The 26,543-nt window shown below is 47.7% G+C and overlaps 1 protein-coding gene across 2 annotated transcripts in view; it reads left to right on the plus strand.

Moving 5' to 3' along the window:
- Positions 1 to 26,543, plus strand: part of ERI3 (ERI1 exoribonuclease family member 3) — a 140,781-nt gene that overhangs the window by 23,520 nt on the left and 90,718 nt on the right. For both annotated transcript variants that reach the window (XM_054072408.1, XM_054072409.1), the window contains exons 3-5: positions 1,067 to 1,183; positions 7,537 to 7,596; positions 9,819 to 9,910. In XM_054072408.1, coding sequence (XP_053928383.1) covers positions 1,067 to 1,183; positions 7,537 to 7,596; positions 9,819 to 9,910 — 269 coding nt within the window. The remainder of the gene's footprint in view (positions 1 to 1,066; positions 1,184 to 7,536; positions 7,597 to 9,818; positions 9,911 to 26,543) is intronic.

Raw genomic sequence — 26,543 nt, forward strand, 5'->3', positions numbered from 1 at the left:
TTTTTGAATATTAAAAAGCAATATTTTTTTTTATTCTCTCTCCCTCTCTCTGTTTCTTTCCAGAAGTGATTTCAGAGGCTTGTTGCGTGGATATCACTCAGCGGGCTCATTTGCACTCCAGAACCTTGATGCCATGCATCTCTATTAAATAACATAGACAAATTATTCTTTAAAGACACCAAACAAATTGTCACTTCTCCTCTTACATTAAACTGGAAGGAAGAGAGGGAGTGGAGGAGGAGGGGGGTGAACACAAAGGATTTTATCGCTTTTATTCAGTGGTCGGCTTTTTTAATTTCATGTATATTTTTCAATAATTGAGAAATCCATCGCAACTGGATTTGTTTAAACTTTTTATTAGCAGGTCCATGTAAATTTTTGATTGCTGATTATTCAAATAATTGAACATTCTTCTGATGAAGGAACGTTTTTATTTCCCTACCAGCATAAATTGGCTACAAAGAGGAAAATTAAGCAGGGCTTGCTACTGTGTAGTATCCCATAGGGATGGATGGGGGCTGGGGGCTTCCAGCTCCTCTCCTCACTCTGCTGGAGGAGAGCAGTGCTTCTCAGCTTCTCTTGGGAAGGAGGTGCTTCATGTAGGAGCTCCTATTGTCCATCTGGTGGTGTCCTCTGAGAGGACAACAAGGTGGAGAGGGTGAGACTGCTCTTGAGGAGGGCTTGGGCCCCATCCTTGCTAAACAGACGTGAGACCATTGCAAGTGCCTCTACATTCCCTGGGTTTTGCCAGCATGTGTGAGTGATACCAGACCATCATTCTTAGGTTTGGTGTAGGCAGTGTTGTGTGCGGTTGCAGTGCTGAGCATGCAAGTATCCCTGCCTCCCATCCCTGCTGTGATGAGCGTTGGCATCCTCCTCTGCGCTCACAGTATTGGATGTGCTCTGTGCTCCAGCACTGCTTTTTCCCTTGTAGTGCATCAGGCTTGGTTTTGTTTGGGACTGTCAGGCCTCTCTTTTTACAGCCAGCTTGCTAGGTGGGATCATTTCCAGCTTCATTTTCTGTTTGTTTTAAATGAACACCTGCTTTTCTTTTTGCCCTATTCAGGAAATCATCGAATTCCCTATCCTGAAGCTGAATGGCAGGACGATGGAGATCGAATCCACCTTTCACATGTATGTTCAGCCTGTGGTGCATCCCCAGCTTACGCCCTTCTGTACAGAGGTAAAGTGCAAAGGTTCCCGGTGCTCCAAGAGTCTCCCTGGGAAGCAGGTTTCCATTGCACCAGGGGTTGGGGTCGCCTCTTCATGGTGCGGCTGCAAGGCAGTGTGTTGTGCCAGCCTCGAGCTAAGGACAAGGGGAATCATTTTTTGTCATTGCAGTAGCATGTAAAGACCTCGGTTTGGATTGATAAATTACTCTATCTATCATCTGCTGACTAAGATGAGGCATATTTACAAGTCATGAACATCTTCCTGGGTGACCACAAACTAAAAGCACTCGTGTTAGCTGATGCTTAGAATCCTGCAGCCTCTCTGTGAGTTCTTCATGATTTCGCCTTGCTGTTCTTTGGTGGGGAAGGTCAGAGAAAGCATGGTCTGAGGGAAGAAAGTGCTGTACTGCTGCATGGTTCAGAGGCTTTAAATGACTCTCCTGTGGGCCTGCCGGTTGGGATTTGATGAGTCCTTCAGAGCGGTAGGGTAACCCACCTGTGTATTTTTAAGACTCTTTTTGATGTCGTGCTTGTGGGGCACTTGAAATGATTGCTGGAGAAGTGGCCTCTTGTTACTTGGTTACTCTCATCGCTGAGGACAGCTGCTCTCGAGCTGCAGCCAGTTTTCCCCAGATACAGATGAGAGGATGAAGGTGGAAAATGCAGTCCCTTATGGTTCAAAGGAATAGAGGAGCAGAGGTTGTTTTTGGTTTTGTGGGGTTTTTATTATATTTTCTTCATTCAAGACAAAGTTAACTGTTTCTGCATGTTCTTTCTCCTTGCTGTAGCCATTAAAACAAAGTTTCTAAGTTCCTTTTGCTTTGGGCTTTTTTTCCTGTTACTCTGCTGTTTTGATATTGACCATTTCATTGACTAAAGTACTATGAGAATCAGGGTATACAAGTTCTTCCTTCTGTCCTGCCCTCATCCAGGATTATCAACATCACTGTGTGTTTTCCCTGACCTCCGTGGCTGCAGGTTTAGGTCTTTGAAGTGCTTGTCCCATGTGTGTTAACTTGATGAGAAATGGCTCCTCTGTGTTAGGTTGAGTCCCCTCCAGCACCAACCAGCCCCTTCCATGTTTCCACATTGTAAAACAAATACTTCTCTCTCTTTTTTTTTATTCCCTTGTAACTAAAAACCAGCTGAAGGTATTTTATTTAAACTTAAAAAAAAAAAAAGACTAAGCAGAGAAAACATTATTCCCAAGAGAGGGGCTTTCAGAGAGCTATAAATGTGTGAAAACAGAAGGCAATAATGGAAAGAGTTTTGCAACCTTAATACTAGAAGGCTGGACAACTACTTTGGCTGTCCGTATCCCCATGAGACATGGTGGGCATGTGCTTTTGCAAATGTGATAAATATCACAGCTCACACATGATCTTTGCTAAGAGCAATGTCATCTTCTAGAGCAGAGCCCAAAACTTCCATTTTGCGTGGCATCTAAATTCTAGCTAGAAGTTGTCTTATGAACTCCCACCAAAATTCCTTTACTTTTTTGAAATTCCCCTGTTGCATCCGTCCCTCTGCTGCTAAACATTGCATCTCTCTTGTTGCACAAGAGCCTGCGTGACTTGCCTGGTGTGTCTGTCTGAGTTGAACGGAGCCTTCAGTTTGCTGCTGCCCGAGAACATCAAGAGAGGTTCCCTGGACACCGAGCTTGTGACAGCGGCATTCCGCCTGTCTAATGCTCCCTCAGCACAGTGCCAGTTTCTCTGCTTCTCTTGCTCGCAGGAATTGGAGCAGCAATTTTTGCCTCTGAAAGTGTCTCATGCATGGAGCTCTTCAGCAAGTGGAGGCTGTGTGCATGTGTTGGCCGTGCACTTGCAGGAGTCCCCAGGACGGGTGTAGTTATCCCAGCTGCAGATTCTGCTGCTGACATTGGTGCCTTGTGTCTAGAGTTGGATAAAAACAGGCAGTGCTGACTCAAGCAAGCAAAGTGATCATCACAGAACCCCCACTGGTGTGTATTGGTGGCACAAAATGGTCCAACTCACCAGGTTTGGCAAGTTCTCTGTTATTTAACAGGGTGGGTTAGGGAGGTTAATTTAATTGCATCCTGGAAGCCACTGGCTCCTGGGCAACCCCCACTGTGCCTGTGCTGCTCGGTGTACAGCATGGGGCCTGTCCCTCTGGGTTTGCCTTGAGGTCCAGGGAGTGGGGTCACAGGATGGTAGGGGTTGGAAGAGACCTCTGGAGATCATCCAGTCCACCCCACCGGCTAAAGCAGGTTCACGCCAAGCAGGCTGCACAGGAGCACGTCCAGGTGGGTTTTGAATATCTCCAGGGAAGGAGACTGGGAATTGTGCTGGAGGTGTAAGTGGGCTTGTCCCTGGGCCCCATCTCTGGGACTGACTTTGAAACCCTGCCCTGAGAGCCACAGGTGAGCTGATTATACTGAGGACCTTGTTAAACAGTTGCGAAAATATCTGTTTGTATTTGCAGCCACTTTTTTTGTGGGGGCTCTCATGGCTGTGTAGAGACCTGTGGGATCCCTGGCGCAGCTGATGTAGGTGCCCCTGAGATCATGGGGATGCAGCTGGGATGTGTTGTGTGTCCAGCTCCTGCAGAGCTGCTGCTCACGCAGCTCCAGCACTTGCCATCGACTTTCAGCTGTTTTATGTTTTCTGAAAAATACCCATTTTGCTAAATGCCAGTAAAGGGCTTTGTCTAGGCATCTCTACTTACAAAGGGTGAGATTTATTGGCCTCTTTGTCTACAAAGAAAGACCAGGCCTGATTATCAGATTGTACACCAGAGACAAGTGCTTAGGTAATCAGCAAACCGTCTTGGAGTAGAAATACGATGGATTCCCAGATAAACTCTGTAGGAAAAGCAGTGGTGTTGACATTAGGTGGGAGCCTGTCTGCTGGGCTGCTGCTTTGCCCTACCTTTGCTGCTTTTCTAAGGAAGCAATGGGACTGCTTGGTACAGACCGTGTGTGAGAGGATTTCTGAGGTTGTGTGACATTACTTGTTGGGTCTGGAGGACCTCTCACATCCCTCTTCCTGAAGAAGACAGCACAGCACAAGACAGGTGTCTGCTGGGGTGGAGAGCTCCTGGTCATCCTCAAAGTTTCCCTTTGCTTCGCTTTTGGTGTGTCTGTCTGTGCTCTGCCCTTCCTACAGCAGGTTCCTCCAACTCCCCACACCAATGGCCAGGAGCACAACTTCCAGCGCTGTCTCACTCTGTAGCCCTCATCTGGTCCTTGTTCTCTTGACCACCTCCTGTAAGGCAACGGGTTGTGCAGGTTGGTTATGAGGAAGTGTGAGCTGAATGTTTAGACAGAGAAGGTGGAAAATGCTTTCAAGTGGTTAAAAGCTGATATTAGGTATATAAAGCTCATCATGCCCTTTGGAAGATGCGAGAGGTTTGCCTGATCCCCAAGAAAGTTCATGCTAGGAGCTTAAGTGAAAGGTTCCCCTACACAGAAGGGGCTCGCACAAGCTTTTTCATGGTACTTTGCTCTCTTTTTATGATTAGTTTTTACTGATTTTTTTTTTCCCTGAAGGAACAGAACTACAAAAAGATAAATGCCTTACAGCTTGTTTATGTACCGAAGTGCCATGTGCTCCTTGGGTTCACCAGTGAAACTTTACAATTGTGCAGTTTTATGTTTTTATACTTTATCAAAGCTGCAAGACCAGGTAATGCTGCAGAGACCCAGTGCACTAGGTCCGGTGTTGCAGGTGGACAAAACTGATAACAGAAAGGATCAGAAAGGGTGAGAGAGTAGAAATCTGGTCCTTTCTGAGCATTCTCTGACCTGTGCTGAAAATGTACCTATGGAGCAGGTACATCCCTTTGTATTTGTGTGTGCAATTTCTGCAGCAGGAACCTTGTGTGCATGTGTGCTTGATGATGTGCTCTTGTTCAGATAGGTTGGTACTTTGGTTTGCCTGGCAGGGAAGGAGGGAAGGCGCCTTGGGCAAGATCAAGCAGTGACTGTTTGGTGGGACCTCTGTATCCATGCTCCTACTGGGAAATGCCTAGGTGGGGCCGTTTCACCCTGTCCTCCCACGTCCATCAGGGGAGCCATTTACATCAGCGCTGGCCATGATACCAATAGGTTGCCTGTCATCCCTAGTACAGGAAAGGCATGGACCTGTTGGAATGGATCCAGTGGTGAGAGAGATGGAACACCTTTTCTGTGAGGAAGGGATGGGATTTGGGGTTATTTAGCCTGGAGAAAAGAGGGCTCTGGGGAGGCCTTAGAGCACCTTCCAGTACTGAAAGAGGCTACAGGAAAGCTGAGGAGGGACTCTTGCTCAGGGAGTGCAGTGATAGGACAAAGAGGAATGGGTTTAAAATGAAAAAGTATTGGTTTAGACTAGACATCTAAAGAAGAAGTAAAGAAGAAATTTTTACCATGAGGGTGGTGAAACGCCAGCACAGGTTGCCCAGAGAGGTCGTGGATGCTCCATTTCTGGAAACGTTCAAGGTCAGGTTGGATGGGGCTCTGAGCAGCCTGATCAAGTTGAAGATGGCCCTGCTCGTTGCGGGGGGTTGCACTGGGTGACCTTTAAATGTCCCTTCCAACCCAAATCATTCTATGATGATTTCCCAAAAGCTCATCTTTCAGCTACTTCCAGAGGTTTGATTTGAGCTGCCTTCTGAGAAGCAGAGTCAGCGCTTTGAGGTAGGTGAGTTGTCCACCTCTGCCTGGTGAATGCAGGGAGAGAAAGACAGCAATAAAAGCAACAAAAGCAAGCCAGTGAGATTTAAAAACTGCTCTGAAGAGCCATGTGTTAATCTCTCAAATCTATTTGCCTGTAAGTGTATGGGAAGTCTGTAGATAGCAGCTGTTACCCAATTAAAATACAGATTAATTTGAAAACACTTTCTGGAATATAAAAGAGTGTCTGTGTCCCTCCACTTCCTTAAAATTCCACCTCATAATGGCTTGATGAACTTCAGAAACCCACCTAGAGGAACTCTGCATTCTTAAAATTAAAATACTTTCCCTAAAAGGTATATATTACCATTCCGTGGAAGTCACTATGAGAAAATAATCTTTCCACTTACAGCTTATTCAGTGAGTCAGGTATTTGGTATTCATTAAATGTAATTACAGTTTAATTGGAGTTTAATCTCTTTCTTTTTTTTTCTCCCGTCTCCAAGTTCAGTTCTGTAAGCCAAGCAGCCAAAGAAATGCAGAGGTAGGAACCATTGAGCTTCTTTCTGTTGCCACACATTTAATAAAGCAGAGCCCCGTAGTTTGTGAGAGGGTTTATGTTTTACGAGTAGGTTGAGCTGATCTGTGTAGAAGTTACTCCTGGGTGGTGAAGGGGCTGTCAGCACCTCTCAACTGGATGCTGTGGCTTCTGGAGGCTTGGATTGCGTGTTCCAGCAGCAGGGCATGCTCCTAGGCTGTGTTTGACCTTTGTTTTATGAAAGCGTGTGAGATGTGTAGCTTCAGGAAAGTGCCATATGAAGTGAAATCCTGTAGTGTGCACTTGCTTTAATAATGATTTTTTTAATTACTTGGCTGCATTGATGGCGAGCTAGTGACCTCCGATATTCGATATGTTAAAAGACAGTTTTGTCAGTTGGAAGGCAGACAGAAAAATTATCTGTTTTCCATGTGCCGCAAGCTATCCTGGACAGACACAGGCAGAGGCCCATGAGACTGCCATCTCTTTATGCATGTGTCTAGCTTTAACCAGTCTAGCAGTCTGGGTACGGTCAGCAGGACTGCTGCCTGCTGGCAGCACCTGTTCGTAAGGAACCTCCTGAAACCTCCAGACCAGGGTTCTGCAAGAAAGTGGTTTTCTTCGGATTTTGTGTGGTTGCTTTAAATACAATTCCAAAATGCAGAGAGATGTTGTGACAGACTGTGGCAAAGCACACGTGCTGGCTGCCCAGCTCAGGGCAGGATGACTGGATCCGCTCTGCATTTCACGTAACCACAGTGGTCTGTTCTGTTTAGTGAACACTGTGAAGTTTTGGTGTCACCATGATAGCAGAGGAGTGACCAGAGACCCTGGTAGTCAGCACTACCTGTGTATGTCAGGGCAGCATCAAAACTGGTAAAATGCGTGTTGAAAAAGGGCAGCATTTTGGGTGTCGTGCCAGTACATGAGGCAGAGGGCACCACTGTTCCCCAAGTGGATCCTGCCCAAGTTTGCTGGTTTATGGTGTTGGTAGGAGCCCTGCTACATTTCTGTGTTTGGGATGAAGCTGTGCCTTTGCCCAAGGCTGGGAAGCTGCTAGGGTCACTGTGCTCCGACTGGCTCCTCAACGATGTCCATGTGGGTCACAGGAGCATATTTTGGTTGCAGCAGAATGGACAGGAGAGGAGACCTCTATAACGATCTTTTGAGTGGAGCTTTGATGCCTGCTTTCTGTTTGTCTTTCGTTTCAGCTGACTGGGATTATTCAAGGCATGGTGGATGGGCAGCCAAGCCTCCAGCAAGTGCTTGAGGTAAGCAGAGTAACCTTTAGTTCCTGAACTCTGACCTCTAGTCCTGTCGTCCCCTCTTCATCTCTTTCCCTGCACCCTCCCATTGCTGAGAATCGAACTGCGTAATTTGACTATGATTACAGCTTCATTAGAATAACATTTGCTGTCACGTTGGTGACACGCTGCTGAGAGTATTGAACCATTGATCTGTCATCTCCAGCTGTTCATGTCAAGGGTGCTGACAAGATATCCAAGCTCCTGCCGGTAGATAGGAGAAGAGGCGATTCTTGCTTGAGCCAGTTTTAAAGCACCGAGACATTGCTTGAGACCACTGGTGCGGGAGGTTCTGCCTTCATTTTCTTTCCCCTCCTTCAGCTCTTTATTAAATTATTTTTTTTCTACCTATTTAAATGCTTAATAATACATGTAGTATAGAAAGAAAATGCCTCTAAAATCTAATCTGGAAGATGTACAAATGCAGATATAGCCTTAATAATGCCATCTGCTTAATGTTGAATTCCTACAGCATTTAGTGCTTAATTAGCTTCGAAGTATTTCTCCATCAATAGCTTTTGTTGGTAGTCAAATAGTGAAGGAAACCTCCTCAAGCAGAGCCTGCTTGGGCTGCAGTTGGCGTTCGATGCATTGTCTCTGTCAGGATTTCCACTGCTGTGTTACCTAATTGTTCCTAATCAGAATAATTGCAACAATTGCTTATCTCAGGAAATCAAATTAAAGGCTTTAAAATCCTCCATGGAGACAGCACTTCATGGGCGCTCACATCAGGGAGTTTAGAAAGGTTACCACTGCTGTCCCTCGCTCTGAGGAGCCTCGTGCAGGGCTGGCTGGGGGATCCCAGCAACCCCAGGGAAGCAGAATTGTGGCTGAGAGGCTGGATTTTGCTTTGAGGGGAGCTCAAAGGGGGCTGTTACACAATCGGTTGCGGAAAGAAGCACTGGCCTCTGCCAGAAAGGCTGCTGCAGTGACATAAGGCCAAAGACGGTGCTGTGCGAAGGTGACATCTTGCATCCATGCAAACCCCCTGCTCTCACTAGTGCTCTCCAGAGAGCATGTAGCAGCGGTGCGTGTCCGTAAGCATACGGATGCCTGCACCTGCTTCCCCAGGAGGGAAAACTCTCTTTGCCTGGATGGGTGAACGTAGATTGCAGCTGGAGTATTACAGAGAATGATTCGTTCTGGTTTAGCGTGTGGAAACATTGCTGTAGATTTTATTTATTTGGACTGAAAAGATGATCACGGAGCAGCGTGTTTATAGGTTAAAATGAGATTTGGGTCGGGCAGCTTCTGGGATCTGCTGGTTTATTCAGGAGCAGAAGATGTCCAGTGAGGGAAAAGAGGAGTTTCTCTTGCTGAAGCACTGGAAACACCACTAGTGAGGATGCATAATGGCAGCTGGTTGTCTGTCACCTGCTGCCCTAAGATTTTGTGTGCATCATTTGCTACTTCTAGCTGGAAGAAGTGTTTATGAAGGAGTTTTAGTCTAGATTAATTCCTCCTAGTTAATCCCTGAGGTGGATATGCATCCTTCAGGTTAACATGTCCCATTTCTGAAGTGGATCCAGAACGTATGTTCCCGTGGGAAGCTGGTCAGGAATAGTGGATTCTCTTTAAATCCACGCTGTACGCTGAACAAGCACCTCCTCAGAATTGTAAGGAGGAGAGAGAGACTTGGCCTGGAGAGGAAGGGGACGTGTGGCTTTGCTTGTTACTGCTGCACAGTGCTGGTGTGTTCCCAGCCCTTCGTTTCTCCCCGGCTCCCATATCTCCTTGGAGCTGTATGAATTGGAGCATGTGAGAAATGCTGTATGTGATGGATGCCGTTCCCAGGATGCCCATTCTCCTCCCTGGAGGGGGCACAGGTTACCCCTACTGTGGGCTCGTTTGGTACTGGGAGAGGAAGAGTGGAGGAGGAGTGCCAGGTAACAGCGCAGTTGTAGCGTCCCATTAACACTGCACAACTTCCATCCATCCACAAGCAGAGCCGCTGTGGCGTTGATAAGATCATCTCTGCACTGGTTGCCTGATGTCTCCTATCGGAAATCTTCAAAGGTCCAAACGTGCTGTTGTTGAGATGGCAAGCAAAGAGAGAAGAGAGAGAGGGAGACGGTGGATAAGATCACAATTTTCTTCTCTCTTGATTGCAAGCAGCTTATCTGAGTTTAACTGTTGTGGCTCGGCCTGTCTCTGCAAAACTCATCCCCTTTTCTTTGCCTTCCTTTCAGAGGGTTGACGAGTGGATGGCGAAGGAAGGCCTCTTAGATCCCAGCGTCAAGTCGATTTTTGTGACCTGTGGAGACTGGGATTTGAAAGTGATGTGAGTATGGAAGGGGAGGGAGATTTTTCTGGGCTTTATTGCTCCATGCTTGCCTGTAGCGCGTACATCTTTGTCCTTACAATCCTCCAACTGTCCTTAGTCTTTGCTGCTTATGGAAACCATTGTTTGCCATGCATAACTGGGAGTGGAGGGTTGTTTAAGAAAACAGGTGGGTACTGGGTATCATCATGCAAGATCATTGGCTAGAATGTTATCTATAGTGAATGAAGCTTTTCAGAACCTCAAGAAGGGTTTGAACTGGAGTTTTGTGATGTTTTCCCTTTTATCCAATATAGAATCACAGAATGCTTTGAGTTGGAAGGGACCTTAAATATGATCTAGCTCCAGCCCCCCTGCCAAAGGAGTGGATAATTCTGAGCGTGTACATGGAACTCTGTTTCTGTACGGCCAAATCAAGCAATGGCCCTTACATGACTTCTGCGTGCAAGGCTTACTCTCTGTCATCTTGGCACCCTAACTGGATCTGGAAAGAGAGCACAAGCCAAGTCTGGCATGCTTTATCAGTGTTCTTATTGTTAAGGTCATCTTCATCAGCTGGGAAACTGTATCTGGAGACTACCAGGTGGGGACCTGCACTGGGATCTGCAAGTGTCGGTGTATGTGCATGTTTTGTTATGAAAATAGCTAGACCACCAACCTGAAACTGTTCTATTAAAAAAATGATTTAAATGTCTATGAATTAGATTAGTCTAATCTGTAGAGTGTTTGCAGATCAGTGTCATGTTGTGCTGAATTCACTTGAGTTCCTGTAATCTTGCTTCAGCTTTTCATTTCCTCAGAGTGGTGGATAAAGACTCCTGTTGTTATCGCACCAGTAAAGCATGGACTTGACACATCCAATGCTAAGCTGACAGCCACAACTCGTTAGTAGTGTTACTTGGTTTTCACTGTGACATTGGTTTCCCCAAGCTGGAAGCCTAAATAAACTGCACACAGCCTGGGAGCAATCAGCACCAGTTTTTCCCTGCAGAGTGGTCTTTGTAGAGTGGCAGCTCCTTGCCTCTTCTTGGTGTGATTAGCGAGACATGAGATACAAGGACCAAAGAGCAGCACAAGCACTAGTGGTGATGAGAAATTTGTGCTGTGCTCCAGACAGGAGTGCCGTATGTGAGCTTTTGAGTCAAAATCTGGGTCTCTGCTGGGGCCGTGTCCAGAGCTGGTGTATATTGCCAATTCCTTTGTTACTAGTTTAAATTGAGAACCAAGTTTATTTTTCTTCATATATCGTGTTTAAACTTCTATTAGAGACCAGCATAAAGTCAGCTCTAAGGATGTGCTAAACTTTCTGTTTCTCATCTGTTCTCTTTTCTCAGTTCTTTCCTCCTGTGTTGCTGTTCTGAGAGTCCAGTTTACTGCTTTTGGTGATGGTTATAAGGAATGCAGTTCTCTTTGCTCAAAGCCCATTTTTCCATCACTTTCACAGTGGGATAATGAGGTTCCTAGATGATGGCGTCCTAACTTGGTGTTTGTGTGGAGTGGGCAGCCTTCTGGATGTTTTTTTTTTCCCACTTCAGAGCTTGATGGTGGGCAAATAGAGGTAAAGGTGAGCCCTGGGGGTTCTGGGGTGAGCTGGTTCAGCAGGATGTGCGGTTCTGGAGCAGAGATACTCAGTTCACCATTTGCAGTGGTCTCTCGCATGGATTGTGCCTCACTACTCAGCTGGAAGAGAAGACTCCACTCCTGGCCATGAGGTTGCAGCAAGTGGTTCATTTCTTCTTCTTCCTTTTAAAAAATTTTTTTAAACCATTAACTTCAGAATTCAATCTCGAAGCGTCTCCAGGGCAAAGCAGAAAATACATTTTGTGTTTCCAGCCACATGGATAGTGGGAGTCTGGCTGCAGCCGCTCAGTGAGTAGTACATCACGCCGCTCCATCGCCGATTGGGTGCAGCAGCGTGTAGCGTCACATCTGATTAGCGCTGTGCCAGTGAATGAGGCCTGAGTGAGGACTCCCTGCCAGCTCTGACTTGTCTCATTTCCCATTACTTTTATCCGTCACCGCAAATGCCGACTCTCCCTCCTGAACTAATTAAGTTTGCCTGTGTTTAGACACATTGCCAAATAGGGTTTAGCAAAGCAGAACTGAGCATCTCTTTTTAAAGAGGGAAGGCAGAGAGCTGAAACGAGGCTGCTCAGACAGGGAGATAGAACCTCAGAGATGTATATTCCAGGGAATCACCTTGTGCTTCCCTGCAAGACTTGAGTGTAGCTGGTGTCCTTTGCTACCATGTTGAGATCACACACTGAGCATGGAAAGCACTGGGGCAGTGGGAGAAGGTGCTGCTTGTCCACGTTTGGAGGAGTGTGTTGGTGGAAGCATTGCATGATAGAAACTCCACTAGTTTCCAGAGGAAATCAGGACTATAAGGTGAGTGCAGATCTTCCTAGCTTAGTGAGTAGCAACCCTGGGCAGCTCTGTTCCTACCTCTGCTGCTCCTTTTCTCCTTAGTAACGACAGCTGCCCACAAAGCGAGCTGCAGTGCTCTTAGCGTGTCATGTGGTTTGCAATTCCTGCTCTCTGTTCTTAGCTTGACTGTTGGTAGAAAGTCATGCAGCCTTGTTCCTGGCTTCTCCAGCAATGACCTGGGCATTTAGTTTGGCTTCTTTAGTGTGTGGAACGTGGAGGTACAACCTACAAGCCTGTCAGTGGTGGATGCAGGGACAAGGTGGACAAATAGCCCTGTCAAAGTCAGGAGTTGCAATGTGTGTAGCGCTACTGAACTACAAGAGGAGCGGCGATTGTCAAGGTATTGCTCTCTCCTGATGGTATCTAACCCTGTCCGAGCCTGCATCATTCAGGATGGAAACCCTGCTTGGCTCAGGGATCTCAGGGAATGAGGCAACATGTGGCTAAGACTTGCTTTCTCTTGAGTGTTGGAGCTCTTTTGGAAGATCGCAGAGCTGTTTGTCTGGCTGTCCTCTGACAACAGGGCGCTGTAGTCACAAGGGACTGAGTGCCCAGAAGAAGGCACCAAGCATCTGGGAAGCACTCACAGAGGTTCATCATGAGTCAAGGTCCTTGGCTGTGCCACCAAAGGCTTTGTCATGGGTGTGGTGCACCACCAGAAGGAGAGTCCCTGTTGGAGGGATTTAGTTGCTGCCAGAAAGAGTCTGTTGTGTGAGACTGCTCAGAAATGGAGCACAGATCCTCTACTGGCTGCGCTTGGATCAACCGGCTTTCAGCACTCAATGTGTGTGTGAACCAGGATGGAGCCAGGGAGACAGCAGCTCTCCTGCTGCTCCTCCCCTTCCCTCTTGTTAAGATGCAATTTCTTTAACGAGGAAAACCTCTTGAGTAGGAACATCACCTTTCTGAAGGCTTGTCCTGACAAGGCAGTTCAAGCCGACAGAGTCGCATATCAACTTCAGCAAATATCAGTCACTCATTACAGAGACTCTTCTCCCCCCGCACCCCCCAGCAACACCCCTCGTTCCCAGACAAGGGAATGAATCACACTCCTGTTCTTGAATACATCATGACAAGTCATGGTTCTAATGAGAGAGGGCCATTCATTCTGGGTGGAAAGTTCCCTCTGTCGACACAGAGATGTTATTAATTAAAGAGAGCTACCTGAAGCAAAAGATGAAAGGAGCACCAGACCTGCCAAGCTAACATATGAGTGGGGATACAGCCTCGTTAGGCATACGGTCCTCAGGCCTCCAAGTGCTCAGCGAGAGGATTCCATTAGCCTACTGCAAAGAGCTATCCTCCAAGTTTAACAGCTCCCGGGCCGGATTCGCACACCTGGCGTAGTCTGCGTTAGTGCTTGGACCTCATCCTGCACCTTGGAAGGATCTGCCACTAGTTATTAAGCAAATTGCATTGATATAGCATTGGGTGGTGAGGGTAACGTACTGCTGAAGGGCTGAGCGAGCTGCTAACTGGCGGGAATGGTTTTAGGAGGAGGAGGGTACTCAGTGTCTGCTGGGGTTGAGCCCTTGTAATGTAAGCTTTTTAGTGTGGTTTATCTCCTCAGAAATGTCAAATTGCCTCCCTTCATGTATGGAACCGGATTGCCTCTTAAACACAATGTGAATTAATCTTGGCAACTGAAGAAGCATTTTTACCGTGTCTTCATAGCTACAGAGCTGAGATATGGGGAAGTTTAGTGGAATGCCTATGGCTGTGCAGGCAGGCAGAGAAGGAAGCTGAGGCCACATGTGCTGAATCTCTGACCTGCACCTTAATGTCAGGAGCATCAGTTCATCTTTCTCCTTCAAGGTTTGGGTCATTCTGCAAACAGTCTGAACGTAGGTAAACATGTATGTAGGCTTTGGTCTATACTTACAACGTGAAGATGCTTGGACTGCACTTACTGTGGCTGATCAGAACATGCTAATTTATGTCTTTACAGGAAGCTACTGCTCACAAGTTTTTTATTTTCTTAAATAAGTGTTAAAAGGCAAGTACTCTCTAATATGGCGATAAAACACAGTGAAGTGTCTTGAAATGTTTATAGCCCTTAGTGCTCTTCCTAGGTTGCATATTAGTAAATTCTGAGCAGTAAATTATACCGTTGCTTAATTTTATCTTACTGTTTTAATTCTTCCCTTGCAAGTTACACAGGCTGGGAAGAAGATGCCTCAGACCAGCTCTAATTGTGGTAGCAGGTTGTTGTTGCCAGCCTTCTAACCTGGAGGCTTGGTTTGAAATCAGCCTTAGGTCATGAATGAAGAAAGATTGATGGTATTGGTGTTGTGCTGTTCCTTATCGCAGGACTGGGAGGGGGGTGGTAGCCTCTGCCTCAGGGAGAAATTGTGGACAGCCACTGAGTGGAGTGAGTGAGACCACTCGGGGAAAGGCAGGAGAAAGGTGTAGGGTGGGCTGATTGGGTGCCAGCAGGGCAGAAGGTATGTTCAGAGGGTGGCTTTGGGAGTAACAAGGAAGAGCTGGTAGTGGAAAGATACCATGGTAATCTGCATTTCAAAATAATAAAACAATTCCTTTTCAACTAAGATCTTGGCTTCTTGTTGTTGTTGCCTGTAGTCGGGATAATTTTGCTGACCAAGCCTATGGTGTATCTCTTCACGTGGTTACATTGGCTGAAGGGAAGAGGGTGGTGGGAACTACAGCGCAGGGACAGGACTGAGTATCCAGGGTCAGGAACCTTTCGAGTCAGCTTTGCTGATGGAGTTGTTCATGTAATTACATCCTAAAGTGCCTTGCCGGAGCTAAGCAAGGAAGCCTCGTGAGCATGCTCTTCTCTGGCACTTACAGGGAGTAGCACTGACCCCATTTGCTTCTACGACCCCGCAGTCCAGCTTTTTGTTTTTAAAGGAAATGATACCCGTTATGCAAAATAAATTTTGGATTTTAATGTTCCTCCTCTGTACACTCTTATTTAAAATGAACATAGCACACTTGACTTTTGTTATCCTTCTGTGGCAGTTTCCGTGTCTGTCTCCTGTTCTTGCTTTTGTTTGAAATCTGTTGGTTGCGTGAGCTTCTACAAGTTATGTTTTTGGAGATGTGCGACTCTGGGAATGCCTTTGGGTTAAGCTTTGGACATTAAATCTTTGCATAGGGATCATCATGCAATGGACTATCACCTTCAGGTCTGCTACTTGTCTGGCACGTCATAGCAAAGGCATTTGTCACAGTCAGGGCTGCCGCGGCCACAGATTTATTGAGCTCTGATGCCCGATGCGCTCTAGGGAGCATGGACTCTGCTGCCTGGGAATTAGGACCAAAGAAGTTGGAAAGAGCCTGAAAGATGATGGAGAAACTTGGAATAAATTTACAGTGTAGCACTCCTAGCTCAAAGGAAGGCACAAGAGGAGCAGTGACATCGAGGTACTGCTCTTTCCTGATGGTGTCTGGCCCTGTCTGAACCTGAGACAGGCATTGCACCCAGTACTTTATTTCTAGCACTGAAGCATTGGGATGTGGTAATGAGTGGAGGAGGTAGATTTTCCATCCACGTAGCTCGAGCTGTGTTTGGAAACAGTCACAATCAGCTGAATGCAAGCTGTTGGTCTTGATGTCATCTGCTTGTACGATAAGAAACCATAATTCCCTCTGCAGCAGGACTCTCTAAGGTGAATTCTGTGCCCAGTGTTATAATGAATTCAGGCGAAACGATTTCAAAATCAATGGGTCTATAATGGATATTTGGTCAAAAGCACACCCTGGGCTGTCTGTGTGAGGGAGCCCTCTCTAGAAACTCAACGTTCTGGTTATTTTGTACTCTGGGGAACTGGACAGCTGGTTGGCTTGGGCACTGCAGAGGATAAGCCACTGGATTTTGCCATCTGAATTTGGTTGTCTGCAGCGTATGTGAGGAAAAAAAGATTAACTTCACAAAGTGTGAATTTTCTTTATTACCTTTATTACCTGAAAAAGCTTAATTTTTCTAGCATTAGACAACTGTAGTGTTTCACGGTAGGGCTAATATGTTGGCTGTCTGTCTTTGCATCTCAGCTCTTCTTACTTCCCAGGTGAAGCAAAGCAGTTGTGTGTTGGGTGCCAGTGCCACCCTCCCAGTTGCTTGGCTGGAAGTGGTGCTCTTGTGGCTCCTCTGCTTAGAGAGCTCTGCTTGAAAAATACTGCCAGCCTGGGAGCAGTGTCCTTCCTCTTTTCTAGTCAAGACTTGTGTAAGTCAGTAGCTTTCTTGAAAGCATTTTATTTTGTTTGTGTGTTTATTTCCTGTTGGGAGCCATTTTCCTGGATGGGTTCAGTCTCTCTCCTCCTGAAGCTCCTGGCTGGCAAAGACCTACTGGGCCATCTTGAGGTCATCCCTGGTATTTTCCCTCCAGCGTATTCTCGTGTGCCTTGTCCAGCAACTCTCCATATCCTGAGGAGAGGATGTCTGGGTGTGTGCAGGACTCTCAGGAGGACACTGGAGCTGCAGAATAACTTTTTGAGCTGAGCCCATTCCATATTGGAGATGCCTTCTCCATGTTGGAGAAGCAGTGTGATGTGCAGGAAGCTTATGCTGCCCAGGACTTTGTCCTGCCTTGGTCCTACCAGCTTTGTCTGCACCTAGGAGCTGGGTTTTCTCCTCCCCTCTGCCCAGCACCTATTCTGGGACACCTTCATCTACCCTTTGTAGGTGCAGCTTGGTCATCTCGAATTTCCCTGCTTCAGTTTTTCCATCTGGGTGTTGAGCCAGGTCTCGGTGCTGACTGTCGGCCAGCGTGCTGGCGGTGCTTGGGCACCAGCTGAGTTCAGCTCTGTGTCTCTGCCTGGAGCCACGTGTGTCCCCTGCAGACCAGAAGGAGGCTGGTGGGAGGTTGCCAAGACCTCTCCTCCAGCTTGCTGTACTCCCAGCTCTGAAGAGAACTGTTACATTTTATGGACCATTTAGCTTCCCAATGGTGATCCTAATTCTTCACAGCATGTATGTGCCATTTCTTGGTTATTAAAAGGACCCCTGAAAAGGAGCTGCCCTCTGAGTCAGTGCGCTTCCATGCAGTTAATTGCAGGAGGGTTTTACTTAGACTGTGTGGCTTAATATTCCCAAATTCTCCCTGTGCTAAGAGGATGAATTAATACCCAAGTCTCCCCGCGGCTGCAGGAACTGACCCTTGTGCGCCGTCAGTAAGCATACAGGGGAAGAACGCTTCTGCCAGGAGTAATTCAAGCTCTGAATTGCTCTGGAGGAAGTCCACTTGCTTTCAGCATAGAGATCAAGAGTGCTTTAAGGGCTGGCTGGCCAGGTGTCTTAGTCTTTCATCTCTATATCCTTATATTATGTGACACTTGAGGTGCCAAAATATCTTCCATCCTTGGGGGTCCAAGCAAGCTCCACATTTACTGGGAAAGGAGTGATTACCTTGGACTGACAAGTCAGCTGAAGGATGGATGGCTGCAGTTGCACAGCACGTGCGAGATGGATGGATGGAGGGATGGGAGGTGGTTCAAGGGGAGGTTCTTGTCAAGTCACCGCACCGCGTATGAGAAAACGGAGACGGAAAGCCATTAGACTGTGTATTTCAGGTGCAAGGAAGCTGCCGAGGTGCCCTGCCATTGCAAAATGCCGAGTAAAATGTTACTGCCACACGGAGCACGGCAGTGTGTCGGAATTAATGAGACCAGTGTAGGGAGAGCACATGTGGCTGGTCTGGAGGGTTAGTGTGTGTCTGAGGGTGATGGGCTTTGGCAGGGCTTTGTCATGAAGGTTGCTGTGCTTGAGAAGTGCAGTCTAATGGCAAGGCCACATGAAAAGAAACTGGAGGAAGGAGAGCACTAAAAGTCAACAGTTGCCAAAGGTTTTGCATTTGCTGCAGGCCTGAAGCAAATCACTGGCTTAAGGGGCTCTGAGTGCCTGGGTCTTGCACTGGATTTACAGGTAAGGTGAAGTTGGGAGGGGGATAAGTAATTAATTCCTCTCGCTGTGACCAGGATGGGAGATGATTCTGACTTGCCACTTCTCCTCAGAAGTTTCTTCAGAAGCTGGTAAGGACTCTGGTTGTGAAACCCAGGAAGCAAAGAGGATCCCTGGGTGCCTGACAATTCCTTTTCTCTGCTGGTTCTTTCTCACAGGCAGCCTCGGGCTGCCTGTCTCTTTGTTAAGAGAGTGACAGCAATGTGACACCGTGAAAATAATTACTAACAAATCACGGTGGTGACTGCAAACAGCTCGCTGTCTTCAGAGGCATGTCAGGGAGCATTAGAGCAGGGCCGTGGGAGCGGCAGAGCGGCTAGGGGCTCTTTCTCTGCTCTAGGCTGAGGGAAGATCTTCGGAGACCTTTGGCACCCGCCACCCCCATATCATTCCCTTCTCGTTGGCTTTTTCTTTCTTTCCTCCCTTCCCTGCCTTTGCCATCAATAATTAAGCCCATTAATTGCACAGTGAGTTCAGGAAAGCTGTGAATGGTAAGACCAGGCTTCTGCCTTGTCTGGATTCAGCAATGAGCTACAGAGCAGTGGAGGAGTTTCTGGAGGGGTATCATGGGCAGAAGCATATCCAAGCTGTTTCCTATCTTGTAGCCTTTGCGTTCTGCCGTGGGCAGTAATTTTTATTAGCAGTGTGCGCCTAGGAATTCATGGGCTGCTGGTGCAGTTGGAGAGTGGCCCATGAGAACCTCTAGTCTTCGTGAAACTGAAAATAGGGTTTGTATTTGTGCAGAGCATCAGGCAAAATGTGGTCAGCTGGCATCTCCAGCAAAAAAAAAATGGCTGGAGGAGGGAGAGATCCTTCCAGGATGCAGCAGGGACGGTGCCAGTCAGTGTGGCTGAAGCGGCAGGTCGAGATGATCCCTCAGAGAATAGACAGCAGACTGGTCATGTGTGAAGAAGGTGGTTAATACCAGACAGAGCAGCTGGGGAGTCTCTACAGGGATGAGGATGGGGTAGGGACTCTTCTGCAGAGCTACATGGACAGAGTCTGAGGGGAAGCTCTCTATAAAGCCTCTCATATTGCTATAAAGCTCCCTTCAAAGGGATGATCCGGCAGAGATATGGGCAGGAGACTGGAAATCAGCTGTTGGCTGAAGTGTCCTTCAGCAGCATTGATAAGCAAACCCCTGGGCAGCCTTTGAGAGGGAAGCTCACAGCCTCCCCTCTTTTGTCGTGGGATTTCATCCTCTGGTTTGAGAACGAGCTGGACTGCCTGGTAGAGGAGCACCCTGCAAGGGGAAACAGAAGGTGCGGGTGGGAGCTTGCTCCACCAAGCAGCCCTCTTTCCCATTCCCTTAGTTACTCAAGTGATTTTCCCGACTGTCACATCTGTAAATAATGTTGCTGGCATATCAAGCTAGATGCAGAGTGGCGATGGAGGGGGGAGGGCTGGCGCTGAGGGTGGCTGTAACAGCCCCTCTCCCGACTCATACAATATTTATGCAGGGCTGGGAGTCGGCAGCACTGACCTCTGGGTCGTGCTGTTAAACAGCTCCCGCAGCCCCTGCATCCTAATTGCTGCACTTGTCCTTTGCTCTGGAGAATTCGTTGCTCCTTCTCTCCTGTGAAGCAAATACTAATGGCAGCTTGTGTTTGGAGGCGGGGAACGGTCTCTTCCCCACAAGAAAAAGACAAACTTGTTTCTCTTGGTGCAGATGTAAATTGCAGCTGCCCAGAAACCTGTGTTTAGACCCTGTTCCATGCCGTGCCAGGCTCCCCGCTGCTGCCTGCTTGGAGGCTGTGCTGAGAGCCCACTGAGCTGTGTGTGTAATTTTGAGTCCTGTATCATCAGAGGGGATGCACAGGGGGTTTACTCCATCCCACTGATTCCTTAGAGGATTTCTGTCTCCCATTTAGTGGGGAGAGGGAAGAAGAGGCAATCACAGAACTCGATTGAGAGAGTAGACCTGGGTGATGTGATGCCAGAGGGTGGCAGAAATGGTGCCAGGAAAGAAGAGTGGTTTAAACAACATCACAAAATAGAACGGTATATTTTCTTGTAGATAAATGATCTGCTTCATTTAGTGGAAAGAGAAGTGGTGTAGGAGGCTGGAGACCCTCTGTGTGGGTGACGGTCTCCTGCTCCCCTTGCAAGTGGTACAGGTATGGTTGGAAGTGGAGAGGTTTTTCATCTGGCTGGCATCTGTTAGAGCTGTCATGCCTTTCCCCCATGCCGTTCTCGACTGGATTCCGTCCTTCTTGGGGCTTCATGTCAGGTGTCTGTGAGTCTGGTGACCTGACTGGCCACCCACATCCTTTCTGCTGCCTTCCCGCCGTTAGCAGGTCCCCTTTGTGCCTGGAAAAGTGCTGTTTAGAGTGGAGACTAATGGCCTTTAAGTGACATGATTGTATTATGTTAAGCGTCTATAGGCTTTACCATTAGGCACTAAGCAGTTTATGACTCATAGCAGAGAAGCCCTAGTCCTGAAGAGTTTCTACCCTAAGTGGTCTGGACAGGCCAGGCATAGAAGAGGCAAGGTTTCCTCCAGCTTGTTGTACGGCAGGTTTAAGGAAGGATCAGGACAGGATGTGTCTTTTCAGTCCTAGAGCTCTAGGTCTTGCATGTTCCAGTTCCCTGTGGAGAAATACTTTTCCAATGGGAATTGTGCAGTGGGAGGAGAAACACATTTAGTTTTAGCCTAATTTCTGTACATGTTTTGGTTTTGAGGGGCTTAGACACGATGCGTTGTGGGTACATCTGTTGCATCAGATATACCCCCTTACTCAGTGCGTAATTAGTGTTCTGCAGCAGGAGTCTAAACGCTTCCTCTTAAAATAGCTGGTAGGCAGAGGACAGGGCGAGTACTAAATTAGTGTCTGTATGAAAGACTTCATAAGAGACCGTGTAGATGGCGAAAGGACACACTCTTTGTAATCAGGCTCTGCTGCAGTGTGAATCACAGAGTAATTTAAATGGAGACCTCTGATACAGCCCCCTACTCAAAGCAGAGCTGACTTCAAACTTAGATCAAGTTGCTCAGGAGCTTCTCCAGATGAGTTTGCATGTCTCCAGTGGAGGAGATACCCCCCACGAATCTGTTCCAGTGCTTTATCACCTGCACGGTGAAGAGCTTTTTCTGATGGCAATTTGGATGTTCACCTGCTGCAGCCTGTGGTCATGGCAGGTGGCTTTTGCTGAGAACATTGCTGTGTGGTAGATGCACACAGTATACAATTTTGTTCGCCGCTATTCCTAAGATACTGTATGATGTTGTATTTAGAAATCTGTTTTTAAGGGTGTTTCGTAGTGTCAGGTTCCCAAGACTGGGGAGGTGACCTCATCTTTGGAGGCTTTCCAGTTTCTCTTTCCTTGGGAGCAGTGTGATGCATTTTGGATGTCAAAGGGAAGTCCAGCCGGTCGTCCTCCTTGTCTGGAAGGGCTGGTGAGAGCATTTGTTCTACTCCTTCACTGATCTGGAGGACTTGGTACAGAGGAGTGCAAAGCTTCTGCCTGCTGCACTCCTAACCTCAGCTGAACCATGGAGCCAGCAAGCTCTGGTTTCCTGCATGGTAATTATTTGAAAATCAAAAGGTTTAATTCTAATCCTACTCTCGCTGGCTTCTTACAAACTCCAGGTAGAGTTACTTCAGATTTACTCCCACAGCAGCAGAATTAGACCCAGTAAATAGAGCTATGAATCTTTTTAAGAGAAGCTGTTAAGCAGTAGCACATAGATTTATTGTAGCATCATGTGTGTGCAATTGTTGATGAACATCTTCTGTTGAAGGCTGAATACCTGCTGTGTTACTGCCTTGCTTTTAATGTAGAGATAGCATCGCTGCCAGCATCTAGTGACGCACAGACAGATACCCATAAAAGGGCCAGATCTCACATGGTGTTAAATGCCTTCATGTTTCATTAAGGTTGATGGCAGTGGAAAGGCACACAGTGCTTTGCAGGACGAGCGAGTCACAATGAGCCACTTGCCCTGTGTGATTTTTGTGGCAGAATTATTTTCCTTGTGTGTACATTGCTCTGGTCACAGCCTGGGGTAACAGTCTTCCACTCGCAGGATAGCTGCTTGGGTGTTGAGATTTTCCCAAATTTCTTACTATCCAGCTAAAATTTAGAGAAGAGGGGTCTAGCTGTTGGCAAATGATGGGTGGTGGTCGTTCAGACACTTGAGTCAGTGCTGCTGTGAGTCCCAAGGCTTACAGCTCACCTTTTAAACTTCCTAGGCGGGAATATTCCTGATAGAGAGAGAAAGCAGTGCTGTCCAGAATGAGCATCACAGAAAAAGATCTGAAAGTGCCAGGTATTATCCTTGCTGCTTAGCCTGGGTTTTTGGGCCTCATTACACTAATCCAATTAAAGATTGATGGAAAAAATAGAACACACACTCCAGTGAAGGGGTTTGTGTGGCAACTGCTTTCCTTCCTGGGCAACTGGAGTGGCACTTGTTATCTTGTGCATCACCACACCTCCCCGGGCCCTGCAGACCCACTGGTGCCTCCACATGCCGTGGTGTGTGCTCTTCTCCTGCATCGCGTCTCTCTTATTACTAATGGAGCATGGATGCATTTTAGCTGCTGGTCAGCCCTCATTAATATCTAGAGATGACAGGTTGACATTTGTAAAGAAGACTTGCATTGACCTTCATGTTGTGCATCGGTGCGGTTGCCATGCGGTGCCCTGTGCTGGATGCTTCTTCCTGCGCTGCCTCAGGAATGCATTTGTGTTAGCAAAAAGAGAGGCTGCTCTGTAACCCTTTGCTGCTACCAGGAATGCAGGGGGCATGGCTGGATGTCTCTGCATCCCTGTGCCCATTCCAAGGACCGTTCCTTGTAGAGCCTCCATCCATCCCAGTGGATGGGATTGCAGGTGTTGGAGTCGCACTCATGGCTCCTTGTGGAAGTTGTTATTTAGGTACTGGGACCTTAATGGAAGACAGTTTCATGCCAACAGCGATGTCCCAGCTGCATCTTTTTCCTGGCTCCAGTCTGGGGATGCAGCAGAAGAAGAGGCTGCACTGCCCAGGCATCCCGAGTGCTGTCAGTCGCTTGTCGCTCCCCCGACCCACCTCATCCCAACTCGAGTAGGACTGCCGCAGCCCGCTTGGCAGTGACATTTATTAACAGAGGGGGCTTTGAAAAAAGGCAGGCTGCTCCTGCAAAGGCTGCTGGCTGTAACTCCGTCTCCTCCTCTCTCCAGCCCGTCTGAGGCAATGGCTGCCGGTGTTGAAATTCATTAGTGTTTCCTGACAGGCGATGGAGGTTTGCTCTGTCTGTTCCCACTTCCCTGCTCTCATGTCCCTGCTTCACGCATGCTGATATTTAATGCTGATGTGCGGCTTGTAGGCTTGTTGCACTGTGACAAGTTTGGGGGTGGTTGAGAGAACTAAGAAGCGAAGAGGGAGGGAGGTGGGACCTGTCTCAGGGTTTATGTGAAAGCCTAGGGCTTTTCAGACCCTCTCCAAATGTATTCTCTTTCCACCGCTGCTGCTTGTGAGTTTTAAGTGCAGCCATGGTGGGGTTTGGTCTGCAGTGATGGGGACAGAGAGGGACAGTGCCATGGGTGTACCCAGTGAGAGCAGGGTGCAGTCACCCAGCAAGGGCTCATCCCATGGGAAGCAAGGACAGGTGAGCTTCTCTGACTCCTTGGCAGGCCTGTGGGGCTGAAAAGCATGTGAGTGGGTGCCAGAGGTCTGGCAGGGGGGGTTCTTCCCTCCATCCTTTGCTTTAGACAGGAGCATGAGGGGAGAATGGCTCTGCTCTTGCTTCTTTGCACTGAGTAGCATGGTGACTCCAGTGCTGGGGAGGAGACAGCTACCTCCCAAAGCTTTGGATTATACAATAAAGATGCTCCGGTCTAACTTGAATTAGTGGGATTTTGGGAGTTGAGGTTTGGAGGATTTTTTGGAGGTGTGGGTCAGTATGCTCTGAGTTCCACAGGCTGCTAGCGTGGCTTGGGGTGCTGAGTGTTGCTTGCGTGTGGGTGCTGTGGCATTACAGTATTGGAGCCCTCTTGGCCCAGCATGGTGGTTTTGGCAAAGCTCAGCCAGGCTTTCTGCTCCTCTGAGGGATGCTCCTGCAGCCTCTGCGCTTTGGAGCGGGGTCTCACCCTTTTGTGTCCCCAGGCTGTTGAACCCTGCTGGCTGGGACTTACTGTTTTAACCAAGTGTGGATCAACTTAAGGTTGCCTCTCTGGGGCAGGAGTGAGTTTACCTAAGCTGCTTTAAATCCCTAGCTTGGCTCTAGCTCACACAAGGTTCCGTGCAGACAAATGTAGTTTTGCCTATCATGGTGCTGTTTCTCTGCTAAAATATCTCAGGTGCCTTAGTACAGGCTGTTATTCCCTTGCTAACTTTCTCTGTTAGGAGAGGGCACTGAAGCCTTTCTCGTGGCCTGGCAGACGCCCCACTCTACATCAAAACAGAGCAGCACTTCCGCGGTGGTGTGTCTTGACCTTACTTTGAACTAGAGTGCAAGGCTGAGGTGGTTTGGCTATCCTTTCTTTGGCTATCACCTTGCTGCACATATGCTGCAGCATCCAAGCAGCTTCCTTCAGGCTCTCCAGCCCTCCTCCAGTGAAGGATTTCCAGTGCAGGAGCCTGCCTGCCCTCTCCTTTGCAGCTTGGTGCAGTGGGGTTGACCAGGACACAATTAAAATGTTCTGCATTTCTTACAACTCAGGGTCTTCAGGGCATGGATTTTTTTGGTAAGCTGAGACCAGGTCTATAAAAAACAAGATTTAATGTCCTTTTATCTTTCCCATAGAGGGACTTGTTCTTTTAACTGGCTCAATATCAATACACCCAGTGTGTAGAAAGTGGCCCAATTTCTTTGTCTCCTGACATCCTGAACCCAGAAGCAGATGGACGTTAACCAGCCCTGATTAGTTGGGAGAATCAAGCATTAATTTTTTATACGCAAGGACCACCTGAGTGACGGAAATCAATTACGGCTCCCCCTCCCCCTTCCATATTAATGTGGTGGCTCCGAGCAGAGACAGTGGAACCTGTTGAAATGAGAAACCCCTATTTCTTAGTTTGACCCCCTAGATAATTAGGGTTAAATTGATATGCTATCGCACTGGTGACACATTTTATCTGCCTCTGTTTGTACAAGAGGATACAATAGTGGAGGAAGGACCAATTTGTGCCCTGCTTTAGCTAACCAGACCGAGATAAAAGGTGTCACTAGTACGATAACGTTCTTGCCTCTTGCTCCTTTATTGTTGCTCAATTTGCCTTTTTTTTTTTTTTAATCCTGTTCTTTTTCTTTCAATACCCTTGGTCATATTTTAACTCCATGCCATCGCATAATGACGCCCTGCTAAATGTGTGTGGAGATAGGCAACTCTGGCTGACAGCCTTCCCTGATAACCGAATTCCAGCCCATCCATCACTAGGCTGCTCTCCTTAACTTAAGGAAAGTGATAACTAAAGCAAGGCCGTTTATCACCACCGAGCTGTGCGCTTCTTGCTGCCTTGGAGAGAGCCGGCTTCAACGGGAGAAATGCAGCCATGTCACTTTGCCTCCCATTTGCATCCCGTTCATCTCCAGGCTCCATTTACGCTGCAGAGTGGAGGAGCAAGGCTGGATGGAAATAAGAGCCTGAGATGATAAAGCTCTCTGAAAATGGTGCAGAGCTGCCACTGCCAACCACAGTCCAAGGAGAACGTGGCCTTGCTTGGCTGGCAGAGGAGAGCGTGCTACCTGCTGTCACTTGCTTTTCTGTCATAGAATCATAGAATAGTTCAGGTTGGAAGGGACCTTAAAGATCATCCAGTTCCAACCCCCCTGCCGTGGTCAGGGACACCTTACACTGGATCAGGTTGCTCAAAGCCTCATCCAACCTGGCCTTGAACACCTCTAGGGCTGGGGCATCCACGACTTCTCTGCGCGTGCCTCACCAAGGGAACCTATGTTTTGGGAGTGGGCAGAGGTTCTGTGCTCACATCTCTGCTGCTGGGAAGACAGGCTTTACCAGAGCTGCATTGGAGGCTGGGAAATCCCACAGCCATTTTCCAGTTTCTCTCTATCAAGTGCAGTCATACCTGAAGCCACGGCATTTGGCTGACAGGGTGGTTTGGAGAGCTGTCTTGCTTCCCAAGGAGTGAGAGCTTCAGTATTTGGGGAAACAGCAAGACCTCGTTCAAAAGCTGGAAGGATCATGGGATGCTGAATGCAGTGAAATGTGCCATCATTTCTCTTCTCTCTTACCTGAGGGAGGGCTGAATCCTGAGCTCTTTGCTTAAGCAAAGCTACTGCCACCTATGAGCAAGGTTGACTATTGTAAGAGCAAGAAGCTGAACTGAGCATACCAGCA

Source organism: Cuculus canorus, chromosome 8 (assembly GCF_017976375.1).
Source record: "Cuculus canorus isolate bCucCan1 chromosome 8, bCucCan1.pri, whole genome shotgun sequence".
NCBI lineage: Eukaryota > Metazoa > Chordata > Aves > Cuculiformes > Cuculidae > Cuculus > Cuculus canorus.